General features: G+C 40.3%; 1 protein-coding gene across 2 annotated transcripts in view; it reads right to left on the reverse strand.

The window, feature by feature from the left end:
- rexo4 (REX4 homolog, 3'-5' exonuclease) overlaps positions 1 to 14,090 on the reverse strand; it is a 39,734-nt gene extending 25,644 nt beyond the window's left edge. The window contains exons 1-4 of one of the 2 annotated variants that reach the window (XM_028810221.2): positions 13,958 to 14,090; positions 7,363 to 7,617; positions 1,065 to 1,348; positions 395 to 547 (exon numbers count right to left, since the gene is read on the reverse strand). In XM_028810221.2, the coding sequence (XP_028666054.1) occupies positions 395 to 547; positions 1,065 to 1,348; positions 7,363 to 7,578 (653 nt within the window). In that variant the 5' untranslated portion in view covers positions 7,579 to 7,617; positions 13,958 to 14,090. Of the gene's footprint in view, positions 1 to 394; positions 548 to 1,064; positions 1,349 to 7,362; positions 7,618 to 13,804; positions 13,827 to 13,957 lie in introns of those variants that run through there. The other variant, XM_051931532.1, reaches the window with a different exon arrangement.
- Between the last annotated feature and the right edge of the window lie 8,631 nt (positions 14,091 to 22,721).

The following is a 22,721-nucleotide window of genomic DNA, read 5'->3' on the forward strand; positions in this document are numbered from 1 at the left end:
TATCAGTGTGAAACAGAAAAACAAAATTTTGCCTAAAACAACCATTTAACAAAGGAACTGTTTTGTATGTCCTCAATATATCTACATTGCATTATCAGATAGTAAAGGAAGCATTTGTTTCAAATATAAGTTATTATAAGTCATAACAACTGAACTATCTAAAGTTAAAGAGAAATGTATTTAATACCATTCTGGTTTCTGTAACTAGTTAATAGTACTAAACAAAAATATAAATGAAACCTGAATGCTTTTTAAATAGCTAAACAAGAATTATGTTTGTATAGAAGTCCTTTTCAACATTAATATTTATGATTTCAATCAAAATATAAGCTTAAATTTTTACATTTTTGGTACATGTCATGCACAAAGAAAATCATTACAGAAATAAACTCACCCTTCAAATGCCCGGTCTTTTACTAACACTTTTTCGACCTCTTGTGATACGACTTTCTGCACTCCATACTTCTTCCTTGCAATTTCAGCAGCTTCTGGACCAATAGCTATTTCAATATCATCTGGGTTCACATCATCAAACCAGATATCATCTCTGCAGTACAAAAAGTAGAATTCTGTTTAAGATGGCAAGAAACTAAAAAATGTTACTTTCAAGCTTTGTAAGTGTCTTTAAGTAGCTTTTGGTGTACTGCTATAATATTCTTATTAATCATTTACTTGTAAAAAGTGATGTTTAATTTAAGTAAGGTAGATGTGAATGATTTTGAATTTTATATACATTTGTAAATTAAGCCTCAAATTACAATGTTGAAATTCCTGAAGGTGTTCAATTATATGCAGAAATAATGTATAAATATTTCCTATGAAAGAAAGAAGTGATGACACAAAAACAAAAAGGGTGAAACATTTACTGAAGGTGGCAGTGGCCACAACAATATGCATTATAGCTTGGCATGGAAAAATATACTTATGTTAAATTCTCAAATTTCTTTTATAAACACTAGGCAATTTTATGTTAAATCACATGAAGCACTTATTCTGTTTTGTTGCTTAACATCTAAAAACTGTTGAAATCAATCTATAATGAAATATAGTACCAAGTCTCTTACTCTCTGGGCTTGCAGTCTCCTGACTGCGCATTTCTTCCCGTTTCACGGTGATCTTTTTCAGTCTTTTGTCCATTTTTCACATGCGTATGTCCACTTTTATAATTCCCTGTTGTTAATGTCTGCAAATATGTTTTTTCTGGCAAATGCTTGCAGTCTGTCTGAGTTTGGCATTTTGCTGAAGTTTCTTTCTCTTCATGCAAGATTTGTGGTTCCTTCTTAAATTTCTTTTTAAATGTTGGTTGATTTCCCTGAACAGGTGCCAAATCCTTCTTCTTATTTAAAACCTTTTGGGAAGAAAGGCAGATGTGCAAAGTGAAAAATCAGGTATAATTCAAAACATAAATATTGCTTGAATGGATGGCCAATTACAAATAAAATAAGTAAGTAACATCATGGGTACTAAGACATTTATAAGAGAAGTATGCTATTTCAGTAACACCATTCAATAATGAAGCAGGCAACAGGGATGCCAAAGAAGTCCTCCTCCTTTACTGGATTACCTCACAGTACATAGTACCAAATTAACCAGCACATGTACTGTATTTTTAAACAGCAGCAGCCTAACAGAAGTAATTGATTAAGACTGTAGAATTAATTTCACATCAAAATCAATATTGATATAACACAATTTTCAAATGGCAGGAGCTGCAATTTTAACTACCCTATATATCATAAAGAATTTAAACAGTACATGAATTTTCCATTTTTTTTTCTTCTTGCAAATCTGCCTGTTGGAAAGCAACTGCATTGTATAGGGAAACACAACCAAATTACAAGCAGCATGTATACTGTTGCTGGATGATTAAAAAGTGTTTCAGTAGACACTGATGTAATGTATATATTTTTCTGAATTTGAAACATATTTGCAAAATAAAAAACAAGTGTATCAATGAAGAGTTGAGCACAATACTTGTAATATATTACAGATCCAATAAGGAAGTTAATTGTTTTGTCCTACAATTATATCTACTACTCAATTGGATTAAAGTACTACTTATTTCTAACTTACTCACTCATTCATACCACTGCTGCAGACAACAACACAGCCTTTTCCTGTACTCTTTTGCTGTTTGAAAACACCAACAATAAAACATACATACATACATCCCTTGTTTTTTGAAACAATGAGGCTGCTCCTTTGTCCCAGTAGTTCATATTAATATAAAGAAGATCACAGTTTCCTCTATACTATAGCTATAGATCACTATGCCCTTTTAGCATCCAATTCTTGCAATCCTCCATTATGGCTGACCTAATTGGTCTTTGGTACTTTTTTGTGGGAACAAAACTATGTACAGTAACAAAGTGAGTGTCTGCTAATCAGATTCTAAGACGGTATCACTTACCATTAAAAGATAAGTATGACTTGTCCATCCTATATACTAAGGCCTCAGTTTCCTCTTGTTTTGACTGAGCCAGTACCACACACAGGGCTCTGGATCAAACTTTTCAAGATAAAAATCCACCAATGTTGATACATTAAGTGAATTGTGTACTTTTGATTTTATCCTGTTTTGTGAAAAAGCCTCATTTACATTTTGTAGCTGATAAGGTAGCACTAGCAACTAAATGCAAAACATTCATGAAATCTGTACAGTAAGACTCTTTTTCATGATAACCCCCATGAATTACAGTAAGACATGTCTGCAATGTGGCCTTTGATGAGCAATTTGACCTCTCTCCACTCAGTCTGGACAACCTCTACATTACACGCAAATGTCAGTACGATAGCTTTGCACCATTTTATTAGAATGTCAATTGCAGTCCTCTCTGATAATGTCATCAGGCCTATCATCTTTTTTCTATGTTTATGTTACTTCCACTGTTTTTTCAATATGTTGATTAAGTCATAGGGCAGCATGGTGGCGCAGTGGTAGCACTGCTGCCTCGCAGTTAGGAGACCTGGGTTCACTTCCGGGTCCTCCCTGCGTGGAGTTTGCATGTTCTCCCTGTGTCTGTGTGGGTTTCCTTCGGGCGCTCTGGTTTCCTCCCACAGTCCAAAGACATGCAGGTTAGGTGGACTGGCGATTCTAAATTGGCCCTAGTGTGTGCTTGGTGTATGGGTGTGTTTGTGTGTGTCCTGCGGTGGGTTGGCACCCTGACCGGGATTGGTTCCTGCCTTGTGCCCTATGTTGGCTGGGATTGGCTCTAGCAGACCCCCGTGGCCCTGTGTTTGGATTCAGCGGGTTGGAAAATGGATGGATGGATGGATGATTAAGTCATCTATGCCTGACTCTGAAAGCCCTTGAGATGGGTATTCTGAAATGTTACGTACCTGTGGCTACCCCTCACTGCTTTACCTGATTTTTGTATTTGTCTGTTGGTCCACTCTCTATGCATCATCCTTCTGAACAATATCCTGATTTTGGGTATGCAATTCTAATTCAGTGCATTGGGAAGTGTCTGGAATTCATACATTTCACAATGGCCTTTCCATTATACTTTAAAGTGTAATCACACAGCTTTTATTGCAGCTATAGCCTGAGGTAAACTCAGTTAATTCTTCTTAAGTGTAAGACTTGGATGTAAGATTTCTCCTCTCTCTCCCCTTAGCAGTGTACCTATTTTACCTGATGTACCAAACATAACTCTGGCCTTGTCTGTCCCAAATGCACAAATTTTATCTTGGTACCAATTAATCTGGTCTGTATTATTAAATACACCTTTTATTGTGTTAAACATTTCATGAACATGGCAATGTTTAATCTTTACTAATCCAAAAAGAGTGTTCACAAGCACAACAGAAGAAATATGCTTCTAGAGTACAATCACGTTATCACTACCAGATACATCAGTTTCAGTCCGTAATGGCTTGCTTATACGGCCTCACTCAGTGTTTGTTCTTGAAGTTTGTTTGCAATGTGCCCAATAAATTCAGCATATGTGGTGTCATCATATGTCCTTTAACACAGGGGTCCCCAACCCACTACCGGGCCGTGAGAGAACTGCAGGCAACGGAGACTCAGACTTTTCAGAACGCTTGGCGGGCGGGGCTCTGCAGCGGCGCAGAGAGAGGAGAGGGACCGAGGTGAGAGAGTATTACAACAAAATATTGTTAGGGTCCCGACAGTTTCCCCATATGACACGAGTCTATAGAAATCGCGTTACTACAAAGTACATTCAGCAGATGCTTTCATTACAACGAAGTGACCTTGAAATGCCCGAATGAATCATCCACAGAGCAGTTAGATCTGTGGTCGCAGCTCAGATGTGCACGTTTGCACAACGATCCCCAAACAGAAACATTGTAAAAAAAATTCTTTCTTCGAACTTTCCTCGTACTGTTTTTTTTTTTTTTTGCTGTTTTTGTTTTCTGTGGTTTTCAGTGATACCTTTTGCTTATTGCTTGTCAACATTTGAAAAACATCCATTGGAATTTAACTCATTGTCACCCTCCTATAGAAACGGCAGACACGAAAAAAACGATAACAGTGTTAATGTTTGTGATGTGCAATCTGTTGGAATGGCAAATGCAAAGCATATGTCTTTGTTATATGCAAAAAAAGAAGAAAAATCTCAGGTTGCAAACGTATGCGAACTGCTTAATAACTTAATAATAATAGAAATGTTATGTAAATTGTGTATAAATTACTGCAACACTGATCATTTTATACACTGCCAATGAATTGTAAAAACTATAAAAAAAACTACTGCAACAATCTATTATTATATGTACAAGATGCAACTGACGCCATTGATGAGATTCAGTAAATTACTGAGCCAACTGCGCTTGAACTGGCTGCACGCAAGAACACAAAGAGGCCAAAGCTGATGTTTGCAGGGTAGTCTAGTACAGCGGCTCAATCCCAAGGACAGTGATGCTGCAGTGCTGCGGGGGCGGCAGAGGTCATGAGCTGGCTGCTCAACGAATGTACGACACAGACTGATCAGCTCTGGCATGCTGGCAAATTGCACTGGGAACCGACTATAGCCGGTTGTGGCGGTTTAAGGGTTAACCTTGCTACATGAACTTTGAGGATCAATTACTGTGATCAGAAAGCCACTTTCCGATGCATCACACCATTAAAAAAAATTCTAATTCTACCCTTCACTATTATTAAGAGATCAGGTAGCATGTGAAAGGCTTTCAAAAAGATGTTTATTCTTTATATATAATCTTCATTTAGATCTTGATCTTTGTTTGTCAGCAAATTCACTGCCTTGTGTGGTGTTCCTACTGTGTTCAGTAGAGGGCAGTAGTGATGGAGGAGGAGAGGAAGTGAGGGGGAGGATCGTTGGATGAGGTTGGAGTGTGGTGATTAAAGAGGATTGAACTAAAGGAGACTACGTGCTGTTTGTACTGGCTGAATACACAACACCTTGGTTGTTACTTTTGTTTACAAACACTGTCGATAGCACTCTTTGTGTTTAGATCTGGTGTCGACACCGTGCTTTGTGTTTAGATCTGGTGTCGAGACCTGCTTCGTTGTCGAGACTGTGGTTTTTTTGTGTTTCTATCGACCGTCGTTGGCAGCACTTCGTCCAAATCGAATGTTCACCCACTTCTTGGAGTCGGCAGTCAGAGTATATAAGTCGGGCACACTTCTGTGATTTTCCATCAGTCGGTGTTTGGAGTTCAAGAAAGAAGCATTGCTTCTTCCTTACTCTTTGGATTGCCACAAAGCAACCTGCGAAATTGGAGAAACGTTGAGAAGAGATTGTGACAGGAAACGACAGCGTCATGAAAACGAGACGGACTGTGAACGGAGAGAAGCAGAAATGCTCCTCCACCACCACATAATTACTATTCGGACAGTGATTCCGAGTAGGCCGTTCCTATCGAATCAATGTCCAAGGGTTTCGTTTTCTAATTTTGTTTCCCTTATAAAAAATCATAATGCTGTGCGACGAAGGGCCCAGTTCACGACTGGCAGCCGCGTTTAAACAGGGAGCCCTTCACAGACAACTTTAACACGCGCAACGTAGTTGGGCGCACATGGCTAGTTATAATATGTTGCCTTTTTCACCCTGTCACTGCTAGGTATATTGTGTATTTATGTTCACCTATCATTATTGTTCTAATTGACTTGTGGGTTTATTGCAACATATACAAACAACTTTGAAATATGGCTCTGTCCCGCTAGAGGGACACCTCGTGTACTGTTTAAGTAGATGGGTTTCTCTGTGCCAATAAACTTATTTTTCATCAAATAACACAAACACATAGATGTTGGATATATACAGGCAAAGGATAATAAACAACACACAACATAAATTTTAGTTGGTGTTATGAACTGAAGTCAGTGTAGTCCCTAGTCTTGAGTTAGTACAATTTTGGTTTATTTGGATTCATATTTTCTATTATTATTATATTTTATTGTTTATTTGACAGCATCGTGGTGAAGGTATTCTGAGATGTCTGTCACGGCTGTGGCCATATTGTTTCTTAGTGTCTACATTTTGCCTGGTCACATACATCATTACATATGCCTTATTAAGATAGTGAAGCTGAATTGCTAATGCTGAAGTTGATGGATTCAAAATCACACTCTACAAATTGCATTTGCAGATTCTTTTGCTATTTAAGGAAATAACATTTAGGCAGATAGGATTTTTGCTTAGTTTCTTCCTCTCCTTCCAAAGGGCTGGAGGCAACGCTTTGACCTTATATCTTCAGAGACCCCAGAGAGATTTTCCCAGGCACACAAAGAAAGATAATAAGCACTCTTTGCCTTTCTCCCCCTGGCCCCCCAAGTTTTTTCTCTCATTTGGCTTTGGTCACACCTTGTACTTGCTGGGTGTATCACATTTACAGGTTCCACAATTATATACTGTATAAGAATATCACACATTCATAACGTTACACCCATGGGTTAGAATGCATCCATGTACACTGCTCATTATCACCAGCAATACAGTGGGAATACAAACATTAATGTAAGATTACTGCCACTAAGTAAAATCACACTTATTTAAGTACAATGGGCTTCCTGCAATGTCTTTGTTTTAGTCAGTGTAATACCATTACAGTCCAGGAAGTTTAGTGACCATTGTTATTTACTACATATATTTTTGTTTTTTGTTGTACACGAGAGAGGAAAATTACAAATTGAACAAGAATTTCAAACATAAGCAATTTGATTACTGATTAAGAAACCAATACAATCAATATCCGACAGGAGGAATACTAATGACAGACTATGCAAAATGCTATTATTAAAAGTAAAATAAACCAGACGACTAGAAAACCCTAAAGTCACAAATCTATGGAAATAAAGCTTAAAATACTAATAACCAAAAAAAGGCAAATTAAATCAGAAAAATAATAGAAATACAATCATAAAACAAAATTTCTAACCTGTTCTAGTGACTTCCAGTTGGCTGAAAATTGTGCTGGGTCCTTTGGTGGTGGTAGATATGAAGAGGCGCTTGGCTGCTCTGCATTTGTAGTAACACAAGTATTTGGACTCCTCCAGAACTTCTTTTTCTTCAGTTTGTGCTTTTTCTTCTGTTTGGGGACCAGTTTGCCAGATTTCTTCAAAGGATTTTTTAACTGTGTTTTCCCCATTTTCATAACAGTCACCTACATTCCATGACAATATTGCTTACAACTCTGAAAAAAAAAGTGAGTAAAAGAGGATGCAGTACACAAACATGTCACATGGCCATCACTTCATGCCATTGAGCATGATCTCATGCTAAATTACCTTCTCCCTCACCATTGCAAATCCCAAAAGATGAATTTAATTACAGGTTAACAGATTTGCTCTCAATTACCAATTGAATGGATTTTCTTCTGCTATTTTTATGTTAATTTTTTCAAATCTCTAAAATACCACCTTTACAAGATGGTACATTTAAAGGGTCATTATTGTTATATGTACTTTCAAATTTTGCAGTTAATTAAATCATTGCTAGGTTCTGCACAGAGGTGGAGGAAAATAAATAAAAGATACATAAGAGTTTTGAAATACTCAGGTGGAAAGTGAAGAAAGGACTCACAGAAGCAATGCAGTGTGGAATATTGTAATACACTGCAGTAAAGACAGGATAAGTGATGTTGTGAACAAAGACCCAAAGTCAGTGAAGCACCCTTAGCAATAATAAGCACATTGAAGGACAAACTACTGACATCAACAGGTGATGCTTACACATTATCATGTTATATGGCTTTCTGTAATGTGTTTTTCAAAGCTGGTAGATCGATAATGCAATTAATGAAGTTTGAGCAATGGCATATAGTGAGCCTTTGTGTGGCAGGACATTCCATCAAATCACACTGGTGTTGATGACAACGGTAAGAGGAAGCTACCCACAGAAAGAAATGATGTTCTAGAAGTATGGATGCACCAGGGCAGATTGAATGACCACAGCAGCGTGCATCACAGCCACTGTCACGCCAGAAGTGTCCATTTGGACCATATGCAATCATATTTTTAAATGAGGCCAGGGGATCATGTATTCCTCTGGTATAACTGCTACTACTGACCCACTGTCACTGCCCTACATGTCTTCTATGCTGTTATGAATAGTGGTCTGTTGTCCTTAGTGATAAAATTAAAATATTCCTGGGAATAAGTGACAGTCATTAAGGTGCCCTACAAAGACATGGTCCATTATACATATGCCTGCAACGCTCAGGGCCCAGACTGGGCACCATGGTATAATTTAGATCTGGGGTCTCATTTATAAAACTTTGTGTAGATTTGAGCAGGATAATATGCGTACACTAAAAAAGAACAAAAAGTGTATGGCGCAAAAAAAATCTGATTTATAAAGCATGATGGATGCACATTAATATGCAATTTACCTTGGTAAATAACCACCATCTTGCGAATATGCATATGTAAAAACACCTTAAACTCGCAATTGCCACCATAACTGGAGCTATGGTAATCTGCCAGATACATATGCGATCACGATGCTGCAGACTTTAATTGGTTGGTAGTGCAGCCTCCCATGTAATCCATCGAGAAACCCCCTGCATCTTGCCTGCATGTGAGGTGTTCTATGGTGTTCTCTGTATGGCACTGAAGGATGGGGTCAGGGAAAGGCATAAGGTGCCAGCATTTGAGCGAAAAGCCACCACGACCTGGAGCATGTAATGACAATATTGCTATTACAATGAAAAGTATAGGTCTTATTATAAATTGTGAGTTCAGCCAGCTACCTTACCAACAAGCCAGCAATAACGTACAGTGGCACCATGAGAAAGTCATCTGCCAATATTATTTTACCTCGAAATACATGAATCATGGGTTCTCCCAAGCCACCAAGACACAATGTTTGTCACTCTCTCAAGTCAAATGACTTGTGTGTTAATGGAATCTCACTGTTCATGGTTAACAAAAGCTGCATCATTCTCGGAAAAAGTGCCTTTATGGCTCATAAGCTGGGAGTTTTTCCTTGTCTTCTTTGACAGTGAAGGCTGGGGGGCTGTCAAGAGGAAAGCCCATTGCGGCACTTCTTGTGTGATTTTGGGCTATACAAAAATAAATTGTACTGTATTGTACTGTATTGTATTGTATAAGCCAGCATAACCCAGCGTGGCCTAAAAGCTTGTTCCTTTCATTTATGGTTAATGCATGGTTCTTGAGCAGCATCAAATATGCAATGTTGATTCAAACCATTAGGCTATGAATAGGCTACAGGGCATGCTATTTAGAGCTTTCAGCATGGCGTGAATCACACCTGTGTTTTTATTGCATTTTGGTTTCTAATACTGAGAAGTGATAACAAGTAGCCTAGACTGACGAAAAAACAAAAAATTTCATCAGTACAAATCTGCAGCATAGCTCCACTTAAAAGTCAAATAAAATAGAGAATATACATCATATTCATCACTTTTGAGGTTTAATATGTTTATAATGTCAGAGCACATTATAACGACATATTGGTGATATGAATTATTATATGCATTAATTGTCATTTAGCTGGATTGGCTGCAATTCATTACTTGATCAAGGGTGTCATCATTTTCAACTTTTTCCAAAATGTTGCGTAATGATGGGTCACAGCTGCTGTAAACATAGAAAATTTTCCTGTTAAGTTCTTTTATGAATCCCAGTTTATGTGTGGAAAGTTTCATGCCTCTTTTTGTGCATGCACAAGTTTAATAAATTTGACCCCTGATAATACTTTGATGAGTTTAAATACTTGGGATCTACAGTACAGAGTAATGGGGGTTGTGGAAGAGAGGTGAAAAAGAGAGTGCAGGCAGGGTGGAATGGGTGGAGAAGAGTGTCAGGAGTAATTTGTGACAGACGGGTATCAGCATGAGTGGAAGGGAAGGTCTACAGGACGGTAGTGAGACCAGCTTTGTTACATGGGTTGGAGACGGTGGCACTGACCAGAAAGCAGGAGACAGAGCTGGAGGTAGCAGTGTTAAAGATGTTGAGATTTGCACTGGGTTTGACAAGGGTGGATAGCATAATAGCTGGTGCACAAATTCCACCATAGTCACCAGACACTGCTCTCCAGACGTGGAGTTTATGACAATTAAATGCAGACCCATATACCTCCCCCGTGAATTCAATGCTATACTGCTAACTGCTGTGTACATAGCACCAGATGCTAATGCTAACTCGGCTCTGGGGCTTTTGCATGACATCATCAGCAGTAAACAGAGCAAGTATCCTGAGGCTGTTCACATCATTTCTGGGGACTTTAATCATGAGAATCTGAAAGCAGTTCTCCCCCAATTCCATCAACACATAAAGTGTGCAACCAGGGGAGTAAAAACACTTGACAAGTTGTACACAAACATCAGACAGGCCTATAGGGCTAAACCCCTAGCACACCTTGGCCAGTCTGATCATACGTCCCTGCTTCTAATCCCTGCATATACTCCCCTCAGGAAACAAGCTCCCACTATGACCAGGACTGTTACCATATGGCCCGAGGAGGCCTCCCAACAGTTGCAGGACTGCTTCCAGAGAACCGATTGGGAGGTTTTCTATCACCAAGACTTGGAGAACCACACTACAGCAGTCCTGGATTACATCAGGTTCTGCACGGACAACGTCACCAGGGACAGACGCATAAGGATTTATCCTAACAGGAAGCCCTGGATGACGAGGGATGTCCAGAGTCTGCTGAAAGCTAGGAATACTGCTTTCAGGTCTGGGGATGGGGCTCTTTACAGTGTAGCCAGAGCGAACCTGAAGAGAGGCATCCGAGAGGCCAAGGCAAAATACAGAAGGAGGATAGAAGACCATCTGAGGAGTAACAACACCAGGCAGGTGTGGCAGGGTGTCCAGCACATCACCGGCTACAAATCCAGCAACTCCTTGGCCGCTGAGGGAGACGCTTCTCTGGCAGAGGAGCTGACATCTTCTTTGCCCGCTTTGAGGCGACACCAACAGCAGCTTCATCACAACAGCCTGTTCACAACAGCAATATACTCAAAGTGGAAGAGTGTGAGGTGAGGTGGGTGATGAGGAAGGTGAACCCGAGGAAGGCTGCAGGACCCGACGGTGTGGCTGGACGGGTGCTGAAAGACTGTGCAGATCAACTGGCCGGAATCTTCACCAGGATTTTCAACCAGTCCCTGTCCCATCCTGCCTCAAGTCCTCAATCATTGTTCCGCTGCCGAAAAAATCCAACACGAACAGTCTGAATGATTTCCGCCCAGTGGCACTCACATCTGTCATCATGAAGTGTTTTGAGAAACTGGTGCAGAGTCATATCATCGCCTGCCTGCCAGCAGACCTGGACCCATTTCAATTTGCTTACAAAGCAAAGAGATCCACGGAGGATGCTGTGGCCACAGCCCTTCATGCTGCCCTGACCCACTTGGAGCAGCAGGGGAGTTATGCCAGACTGCTCTTTGTAGACTTCAGCTCGGCGTTTAACACCATCCTCCCACAACGACTGGTGTCCAAACTGGCAGATCTGGGACTTTCATCACTCACCTGCAGTTGGATACTGGACTTCCTGTATGGTCGCTCCCAGAGGGTCAGGCTGGGTCTCCACACATCCACTGCTCTCAGCCTCAACACTGGGACGCCGCAGGGTTGTGTGCTCAGCCTGCTCCTCTACACCCTCTACACATATGACTGTGTCCCCACTCACCATAGCAACAAGATTATAAAGTTCGCGGATGACATGACGGCGGTCGGACTCATCTCGGGCAAGGAGGGTGAGCTGGCATACAGGGGCGAGGTGGAGCGACTGTCAGAGTGGTGCACAGTCAATAACCTGCTCCTCAACACCAAAAAAACAAAGGAGCTTGTTATTGACTTTAGGAAAAACAAAACTGACATCCAGCCACTCATCATTGGCGGGGCCTGTGTGGAGAGGGTCCTGGTGTTCAGGTTCCTGGGTATGGTGCTGGAGGATGACCTGACCTGGAGCGCCAACACCAAGAAGCTGCTAAAGAAGGCGCAGCAGAGACTGTATTTTCTGAGAATTCTCAGAAAGAACCATCTCCCAAAAAATCTGCTCCTTGCTTTTTATCACTGTTCCATCGAGAGTGTGCTCACGTACGGACTGTGTGTGTGGTACGGCAGCTGCACTTCCTCAGAAAAGAAAGCACTCCACAGGGTCGTCAGGACAGCGGAGAGAACAATTGGTTGTACCCTCCCCACTCTGGAACAAATCTACATGTCCCGATGCCGCAAAAAAGCAATTGACATTTCACAGGATTCATCACATCCCGGTCACTGCCTCTTCCAGCTTTTGCCATCGGGCAAGAGATACAGAGCTATGAAAACTAGGACAAACCGCCTTAAAAACAGCTTTTATCCGAAAGCAATCATGGCCTTGAACTCTGAATAAAACTGCTCCATATTATTCTACCAATGTGCAATATAGACCTTAAGTCAACAAGTGCAATTTGTATATTTATTACTATTCGGTTTGTCATTATTTTCTCTCTTCTTGTCTTTTTAACTCTTATTCCTCACACTGAGTCGACTGCACCTTCAATTTCGTTGTTCCTTTGTAAAAGTGACAATGACAATAAAGATCGATCTATCTATCTATCATTAGAAATGAGTACATTAGAGGGTCAGCTCAAGTTGGACGGTTGGGAGACAAAATCAGAGAGGCGAGATTGCGTTGGTTTGGACATGTGCATGAGAGATGCTGGGTATATTGGGAGAAGGATGCTAAGGATAGAGCTGCCAGGGAAGAGGAAAAGGGGAAAGCCTAAGCGAAGGTTTATGGATGTGGTGAGAGAGGACATGCAGGTGATGGGTGTAACAGAGCAAGATCCAGAGGACAGAAAGATATGGAAGAAGATGATCCGCTGTGGCAACCCCTAACGGGAGCAGCTGAAAGAAGAAGATAATAAACACCAAAGATCTATTTATGGACGGGGAGACGCTGAAGATCTTTATACAACAATACCGTACACAGCATTATTGTACAGAAATTTTATGGAAGTATAAAGTCAGCATAATTAATTTCCAATATGAGATGTCATAATCCCTTTTCTCCTTGCAATTACTGTAGTGTTGCAACGTCACGACAGTTAGACTTGATGGTAAGGGTGATGAGGAATCAACACCTAAATCAGGAGTGTTCAAATAATCTGACCTCGAGGTATTCTCCTTAACAACTGATTCAAAGCATTTTAAAGAATTGGCATGCAACATATTCGAACTAGTGTAATTTTATAATTTTAAAGATGCTAAAATGCCGAGACTATCCGAACCCTCGCATTTGTACGCCTATTCAGATTGGCACAAAAACGAAAAGGTTGAAGGGACATCATGTTGATCCTGTATGATGAGAGACCACTTTTCCTACTGTGGTCTCTTTACCGCGGTGATAATGTTAGTTAATGTGAATTTTACCTTAACCGTTGTAGCAAAAACTTTAGATGTAGAGTGATGTGACGTAATTTAAGGAAAGCGATTCAAACGTCACGACAATTCGGATTCACATAGCCTCAAAAAACGACGAGAGCAACGTACCAATTTTCTTTAATAAACTTCAACAAATCCTACCTTCTATCAGCACGCAAACCACGCCGCGGTTGTTGAAATTCAACAACAGGAAGTCTGTCACGTTTAGCGCTCCCCTCGGAAACATCGCGTCCCTTCAATTTGCCCGAGCGAAAAAGGTACTGGTGTGTTTGTGATTATTCATTTTCTGCGAATTGATGAGGAGCATTAGATAAAAATACATATATATGCTACCATTCAAAAGTTTGGACATAACCAGAAATGTTCATGTTTGTGATAGAAATGCAGGCTATTCCATGTGGCAGATTGGAAAGAAGCTACATTTTCATACAAACGTGTCTATTACTGTATTTAAAAAAACAGAGCAAACTGGATCTAATATATATACTACTCAAAAAGAAATTAAAAGAACACTTTTTAATCAGGGTATAACATTAAGTCAATAAAACTTCTGGGATATAGATCTGGTCAGTTAAGTAGCAGAGGGGGGTGTTAATCAGTTTAAGCTGCTTTGGTGTTAATGAAATTAATAACAGGTACACTAGAGGAGTAACAAACAGACGACCCCAAAACATCAATGAAACTTCTGGGATGTTGATCTGGTCAGTTAAGTAGCACAGGGAGTTGTTAATCAGTTTAAGCTGCTTTGGTGTTAATGAAATTAATAACAGGTGCACTAGAGGAGCAACAAACAGATGACCCCAAAACAGGAATGGTTTAACAGGTGGAGGCCACTGACATTTTGCCTTTCTCGTCTTTTCTGACTGTTTTTTCAGTAGTTTTGTATTTGGCTACGGTCAGTGTCACTACTGGTAGCATGAGGCGATACCTGGACCCTACAGGGCTTACAAAGGTAGTCCAACCTCTCCAGGATCGCACATCAATACGTGCCATTGCCAGAAGGTTTGTTGTGCCTCCCAGCACAGTCTCAAGGGCAAGGAAGAGATTCCAGGAGACAGGCAGTTACTCTAGCAGGGCTGGACAGGGCTGTAGAAAGTCCTTAACCCATCAGCAGGACGTGTATCTGCACCTTTAGACAAGGAGGAACAGGATGAGTACTGTCAGAGCCCTACAAAATGACCTCCAGCAGGCCACTGGTGTGAATGTCTCTGATCAAAAAATCAGAAACAGACTTTATGAGGGTGTCCTGAGGGCCTGACGTCCTCTAGTGGGCTTTGTGCTCACTGCCCGGCACTGTGGAGCTCGATTGGCATTTGCCATAGAATACCAGAATTGGCAGATCCACCACTGCGCTTTTCACAGATGACAGCAGGTTCACCCTGAGCATGTGTGACAGATGTGAAAGGGTCTGGAGAAACTGTGGAAAACGTTATGCTGCCTGTAACATAACGTTCAGCATGACCGGTTTGATGGTGGGTCCGTGATGGTCTCGGGAGGTATATCCATCCACGCACAGACTTCTACAGGCTAGATAATGGCACATTGACTGCCATTAGGTATCGGGATGAAATCCTTGGACCCATTGTTAGACCCTATGCTGGTGCACGACAATGCCCGGCCTCATGTGGCGAGAGTATGCAGGCAGCTCCTGGAGGATGAAGGAATTGATACCATTGACTGGCCCCAATGCTCACCTGACCTAAATCCAACAGAAGACCTCTGGGACATTATGTTTTGGTCCATCCGATGCCACCAGGTTGCCCCTCAGACCCAGGAGCTCAGTGATGCCTTGGTCCAGATTTGGGAGGAGATCCCCCAGGACACCATCCATCGTCTCATTAGGAGCATGCACTGACATCGTCAGGCATGCATACAAGCACATGGGGGCCATACAAACTACTGAGTACGATTTTGAGTTGCTGCAATGAAATTTTGGCAAAATGGACCAGCCTGCCGCATTATTTTTTCACTTTGGTTTTCGGGGTGTCTTTGAATTCAGCTCACTGTAGGTTAAGAGTTTCACTGAAACTCTGCCTCTTAGGCCAGCATCCTAGAGTCACTGTTTCACTGTTGCAGACAACACTGGTATTTGGCGTGTATTTAAGGAGGAAGTCAACTGAGGACCTTAGGTGTTTGTTTCTTAAAAAACAGATTCTCAGTTACAAAGGTTTCTCTAATAACCAATTAGCAAATAAAAAGACTAATTAAGGATAAGCTAAGGGAGTTAAGCATTAGGACATTTAAGGAATGGCAACTGAAAATGTGAATATTAAATTAAAAATCAGTCAAGTAGTAACAGCCTTTAACAACACTATTACAATACAACTCTGAGTCCTGCCACGTGCAAAAGTACGCTGACGACACTGCTATCGTGGGCTGCATCAGGAGTGGGCAGGAGGAGGAGTATAGGAACCTCATCAAGGACTTTGTTAAATGGTGCGACTCAAACCACCTACACCTGAACACCAGCAAAACCAAGGAGCTGGTGGTGGATTTTTGGAGGCCTAGACCCCTCCTGGATCCCGTGATCATCAGAGGTGACTGTGTGCAGAGGGTACAGACCTATAAATACCTGGGAGTGCAGCTGGATGATAAATTGGACTGGACTGCCAATACTGATTCTCTGTGCAAGAGAGGACAGAGATGGCTATACTTCCTTAGAAGACTGGCGTCCTTCAACATCTGCAATAAGATGCTGCAGATGTTCTATCAGATGGTTGTGGCGAGTGCCCTCTTCTACGCCGCGGTGTGCTGGGGAGGCAGCATTAAGAAGAGGGATGCCTCACGCCTGGATAAACTGGTGAGGAAGGCAGGCTCTATTGTTGGCATGGAGCTGGACAGTTTGACATCCGTGGCAGAGGGACGGGCGCTCAGCAGACTCCTATCAATTATGGAGAATCCACTGCATCCACTAAACAGTGTCATCTCCAGACAGAAGAGCAGCTTCAGCAACAGACTGTTGTCAATGTCCTGCTCCACTGACAGACTGAGGAGATCGTTCCTCCCCCAAACTATGCGACTCTTCAATTCCACCCAGGGGGTAAACGTTAACATTATTCAAAGTTATTGTCAATTTTTGCCTGCATTTTTATTAGTGTTTAATTTAATATTGCTTTTGTATCAGTATGCTGCTGCTGGAGTATGTGAATTTCCCCTTGGGATTAATAAAGTATCTATCTATCTATTAATGTGTTGGTTGTACTTCTAAAACAATTTAAAGGTATTTTGATCAAGAAGGTATCGATTTCTATCAAGAACATGAAAATTACTAGGCATGTCTAAACTTTTGACTGGCAGTGTACGTAATGGTAAACCATGCATTAGAAAAATATACAGTTGAACCTAACATTAAATGTATGTACTACACCTATTACCTTCGGTGCACCTGAATAAAACCTATCAAGAATGTTATATGTAGCTTATTACTAATAGGTATGTTTCTATTTTTAACAATCCCCAAATGACTTTCACTTGACCAATGTTAGCAGAACCTGTTTAGCCCTGTGTATTGCAGAATACTCGAGCCTTCCCAGGCGACATCAAATGCAAGGCAGGAACTGGCTACAAACAGGGTGACAGTCCATCACAGGTCCCAATTCCTCACATTGTAGCCAATTTGTTGTTGCCAGTTCATTCAACTTTTTTAAGAGTTTAGTAATTTTAGTGGAAAATGGGATTCCATGCAGACACACTGAGAATGTGCAAACGCCAACAGACACAGGGATCCATGACAATGCAGTATTAATTACTGCACCAGCTTTGCTAACTGAAAAATACAGAGAAACCTGGGCAGTAGTACCATCATAGGCAGCAAAGGTTGGTGTACTACAAAAAAAAAAGTTAAGAGAGATTGACAGACAAAATAAAAAGCCCACTATATGAAACTGAAAATGATGGGTCAACTAAAGTTCCCTCATCTATTTGCAGTACAGTACAGCATTCTTAAATTAAATGTTTTTTTCCTATGTACAGTAAGTAGCTATCAGTTTATGAATAGGATTGTTATCAACTTCAGTAATGTGACTGACTAGTGTGTACCAGGTTTTTTTGAGCTACTCTTTCTGTAAAGAAATGTTTAAGATCATTAATGCCATACCAGCTCATGCTATATATTAATCATTCTCAATCAAGATTAAAATGATTTAACCCAAACCATTACAAATTAGAACAATTAATGGTCCTAAATATATTCCTTCAAGATTTTGCTAATACTCTAACTACACAGTGAGAATTCCTCATTATTTGTACTGCCACATCAAAGCTCTGGATCCCCCGTTTGATCCCAGCCCAGCTGTCTGTATGGAGGTTATAAGCTCTCTCCTTGTCTGTTTAGATTTTCTTCAGGTGCTCTTACTATACAGTACAGTATATCAAAGATATGTACATTAGATTAAGCAGTGGTCCTATATTGTCTCAGAATGGATAGGTGCATGTGAATATATTGGCATCCCATCCCATTGGCTGGCTAATGTGCTGAGTCTTATGATGTTATGATGGTTTCTGGCTCCTCAAAATCCTTTAACATAGAATCCCATTCAGAAACTGGAGGGATGGGTGGATAGAGAGCAATGGGGTCTGGTTAAATCCATCTGCCTTTTGAGCAAAACAATGTAAGATTCTGCTTTTAGCTATATTGTTAATGTCTTTTTTGGCAATGTTGTTGTCCATTCGGCTGGCTTGTCTGATGCTTTCAGCAGTGTGTCACAGCTCATATCAACTTGCATACTGGCCTGAATTTTTGTGTATTGATTTTATTGATTTCATTTGTTCACTGCTCCTATTGTGTGATGAAAGATGGTTACAAATTGTGATAGGCAGCATTTATTCCACTAAGTCCATTATTTGTTCTCAGTTTGAACTTTGTTCTCAAACAAGTAGATTACTTGTTTATTTCAGAATACAGTTTCCTTAAATTCTCTGTGCTGAAATGGATTTCAGAAAGAAAGTTTTTTCAGTGTTTTTGAAAAACGTCATCAGGACAGAAGAACTACCTAAAGAAAAAGTGTTTTGTTTGTCTTTAGGGCACCTACTGCATGTAACATAGATACTGTTTATTTTCTCTGTGTGTTTAATGCCTTTTGAAATCTGATAAGAAGGTCAAAATGGAACACCCTCCCTCTAATTGTCAGGATCTTTGTTTTTTGGACTTCTTTTCATAATATTTTTTATTTCACCATTTGATTCTTGGTGCTTGTGGTGTCATGCGCAGATGATGTCAATGTTTATGCCATGAATTATATGTTTCCATGCCACTGGCATTATCAGTGTGCTCAGCCTTGTTTTTGTTTGTGTTTAAAAGGCTACTGCCAACTGACTCTGTAGTCCTACATTTTAACATTTACATGGCAAATGACAGTGACTCCTGAAGAGGCATGCCTGGAAGAAATAGTCTATCTGTGGAAAATCTAACTTAAGAATTTAATTATATTCAGTTTTTGTGATTTCCATAACAAACACAACATTCAAATGCAACTTTGCTTATACATATTTTTGGTACCTGATTGCCATTGGTGCAAGTTACATCATCTGATCTAACACTCTTAAAAATAAATGTGCCAGAGTGGTTCTTCAGAGCAATGCCATAAGGGAACCATATTTGGTTCCCAAACGACCTGCCCACATGAAGAGTTCTAGAAAGAACCTTTATTTACTTAGACCTGTTATCAGGTTATAAACAGATTTGTGAAATACCAGTGGCACATAATTTTAAAAGGACTCTTGCTGAATACAATAACACAGGCTAAGTACAGTTTCTTTAATCAGTTAGTGTCCTGCTATTTAGCCTATCAAATATTAAAGATTTCATTTTTTTCTACATATTAGGAAGTTTTTCAAAGCACAAAGAATACACTTCACATGCAAAGATCTCTTCCCATAATGAAATGGTGCTTGCCAAGCAATTATTCTAGGAGGAAGCACATAAAATGAAGTTTTTAAACGTGCAAGGTAGTATGTTCTTGGAACTTGAGAGTAAAGAAATGCTCATTTGCCAAATGACAATGTCTGCTGGAAGACCCAAACAGGCAGTGAGGATGTGTAACTTCATCATCTCAGGAGAGGTCAAGAACATTGACTAGTGCAGGTGGCTAAAAGAGTTGTGGCAAAAATGTGGTTGTTGCCTGTTATGATGGTGACCATAACAACTATTGTTGGACATTGGATGTAAAGAAAGCTGTCTAGTTGAGGAAGAAGCCCTCCATTCAGTTTAAGTAGGATTATTTGACTGATATGTTCTGGCAGACCAGGAAGATGACATCTGCTGCGGTGGCTGAAACAAGACACTTGAGTGTGGAAGGAGTTTAGTATTGCCATAAAGAATAATTTTCACGTGGCCTCAAAGACTTTTTGATAAACCATTTGATGATTCAGAAAGGGCAGGTGGGATATTGCAGATACTGTTCACAATAAAGGTGAAGAAACATTAACATTAAAGATGTTTTGTAGTGGTTAAGAGTGTAGTGGTGGATGAAATATGCCTGGAAATGCTGAAAAGATGGAATAATGTGGGAATGCTTTACTCAGCATACTTTAATGTTACATTCAAGAATAAGATAGAATCTTGAGACTAGCATATGGAGGTGTTGGTACCCATTTTTAAAAAGAGAGAAAAGAGGGTGTGTTCCAGTTAATGCAGAATCCCATTCTTCTATCTTCATTGGGAAACCTGTACCATGGTACTAGAATGGAGACAGTCTGTACCTCATATCCAGGAAGAAAAATATGGATTCTGTCTTTAGCATAGAATAGTGTTACCAGTGTTTGGTCTTTGTAGATCCACCACTGTAATAATAAAAGTCTGGCAATCCTACTAGTGTAGATTTGGAGAAGGCTTATGCAAGTGTATGGAGTTTCAGGGAGGAGGGCAGACAATTCAGTTTACCTTCTTCTTGTAATTAAAAAAACAAGAACACTTATTTTCTTATACAGTATATCTGAATTAAATACAGCTAATATTAAAGTATGCTTATTAGCATCATATGAGATATATATATATATATATATATATATATATATATATATATATATATATATATATATATATATATATATATGTGTGTGTGTGTGTATAGCATTAAAAGGTAACTTAGGCAAATGCTGCTAGTGAATTCTTCAGTTTTCCTACTTTAGTGAGTTATTGATATCTTATAATTTAAATTTTAAATGTGTTTTAGTTCTTTGAAAAATAATACAAAATAATTTAACTATACATTTAATTGTAATGGGCGGCACGGTGGCGCAGTGGGTAGCGCTGCTGCCTCGCAGTTGGGAGATCTGGGGTCCTGGGTTCACTTCCCGGGTCCTCCCTGCGTGGAGTTTGCATGTTCTCCCCGTGTCTGCGTGGGTTTCCTCCGGGCGCTCCGGTTTCCTCCCACAGTCCAAAGACGTGCAGGTTAGGTGGATTGGTGATTCTAAATTGGCCCTAGTGTGTGCTTGGTGTGTGGGTGTGTTTGTGTGTGTCCTGCGGTGGGTTGGCACCCTGCCCAGGATTGGTTCCCTGCCTTGTGCCCTGTGTTGGCTGGGATTGGCTTCAGCAGACCCCCGTGACCCTGTGTTCGGATTCAGCGGGTTGGAAAATGGATGGATGGATGGATTTAATTGTAATATTTTAAAGAATGAACCCCAAACGCTTAAGTGCTCAAATATAATGATTATCTATCTGTTCATCCATTCATCCTGTCCTGTCAATCAGTACAATTCAGGGCAACAACGGGCTCTATCTATCTATCTATCTATCTATCTATCTATCTATCTATCTATCTATCTATCTATCTATCTATCTATCTATCTATCTATCTATCTATCTATCTATCTATCTATCGCAGTGGTTAACAATGTTTGTGGTCCTGAAATCCACGTGGGGTTGGAGTTGGCTCGGGGCAATGAAGCATCCGAGAGTCCCCCCACCCCCCGTGAATAAGCATGATTACCAGAGAGTCAGAGTGTTAGATGAGTCAAATGTGGTCGTCAATGGTGAATCGAGCATGACTGTCAGAGTGGGAATTGAGGAGGTCATCCAGGATTGGCCGCAATTCAACTATGATGCTGCTGCTGTAAATCGAGTGTGATCTTTGGAATGGTGCTGGTTCATCCAGGGTTAGCCAAGGCCCACCTGCAATGCCACCATGGCCCACAGGTTGGGAAACAATTAAAGGGGTGGGTGTCCTTCCATTCCCTCAGGAGCTGCATTTATGGTTAGTTTCTCCAGGTAGCCCTTCCCCTTCTGACTGTCCTCGGCCATCTGAGATCCATCTCAGGTCTGGACCAAGTATGCTACAATACATATTCAACCCATACCCCCATTCCATATTGTATATGAGATGGGATGTATAATGAATATTCACCTTAAGAAAAAGCCTGGGAGACACAGAAAGTGCAGTCTTCACATAGACAATGACTACATACAGAATTTTAACCCAGGATGCTGGACAACTCCACCACATTTACTACAATGCTGTCTTTCTATCAGTTCTCACATAACTCCAGTAATTTGATCGTCTCTAGGGACCATGTATAACCATCCTGGTTCACTGACATGCTGTGCATCTACCCTGCAAGGTAGTTTTGCCATTGTTTGCAATTTGTAATTAAATGTCACAACACATTTGGTAACTAACCATGCCATCACCCTAACTGACTCAGAAAGTGCAAAAGTGATATATATATTTATTTCATCTTCATATTTTGTACATAATTGATGTTTAGTTGGAATTGCAGTAATGTTCAGAATAGACTGAGTACACTATGCTCATGTCAAATTTTCTGCAAATCTGCTTCTAGCCAATTCTTGTCACACTTACTGATTGTGAGCAACTGCTGCCTGTGACTTCGTATAGTTCATTTAGCACACACCAAACATAACAAATTAACTAATCCAAATGTGCATATTAGTTAATATTAACATTTT

Source organism: Erpetoichthys calabaricus, chromosome 9 (assembly GCF_900747795.2).
Source record: "Erpetoichthys calabaricus chromosome 9, fErpCal1.3, whole genome shotgun sequence".
Lineage (NCBI taxonomy): Eukaryota > Metazoa > Chordata > Cladistia > Polypteriformes > Polypteridae > Erpetoichthys > Erpetoichthys calabaricus.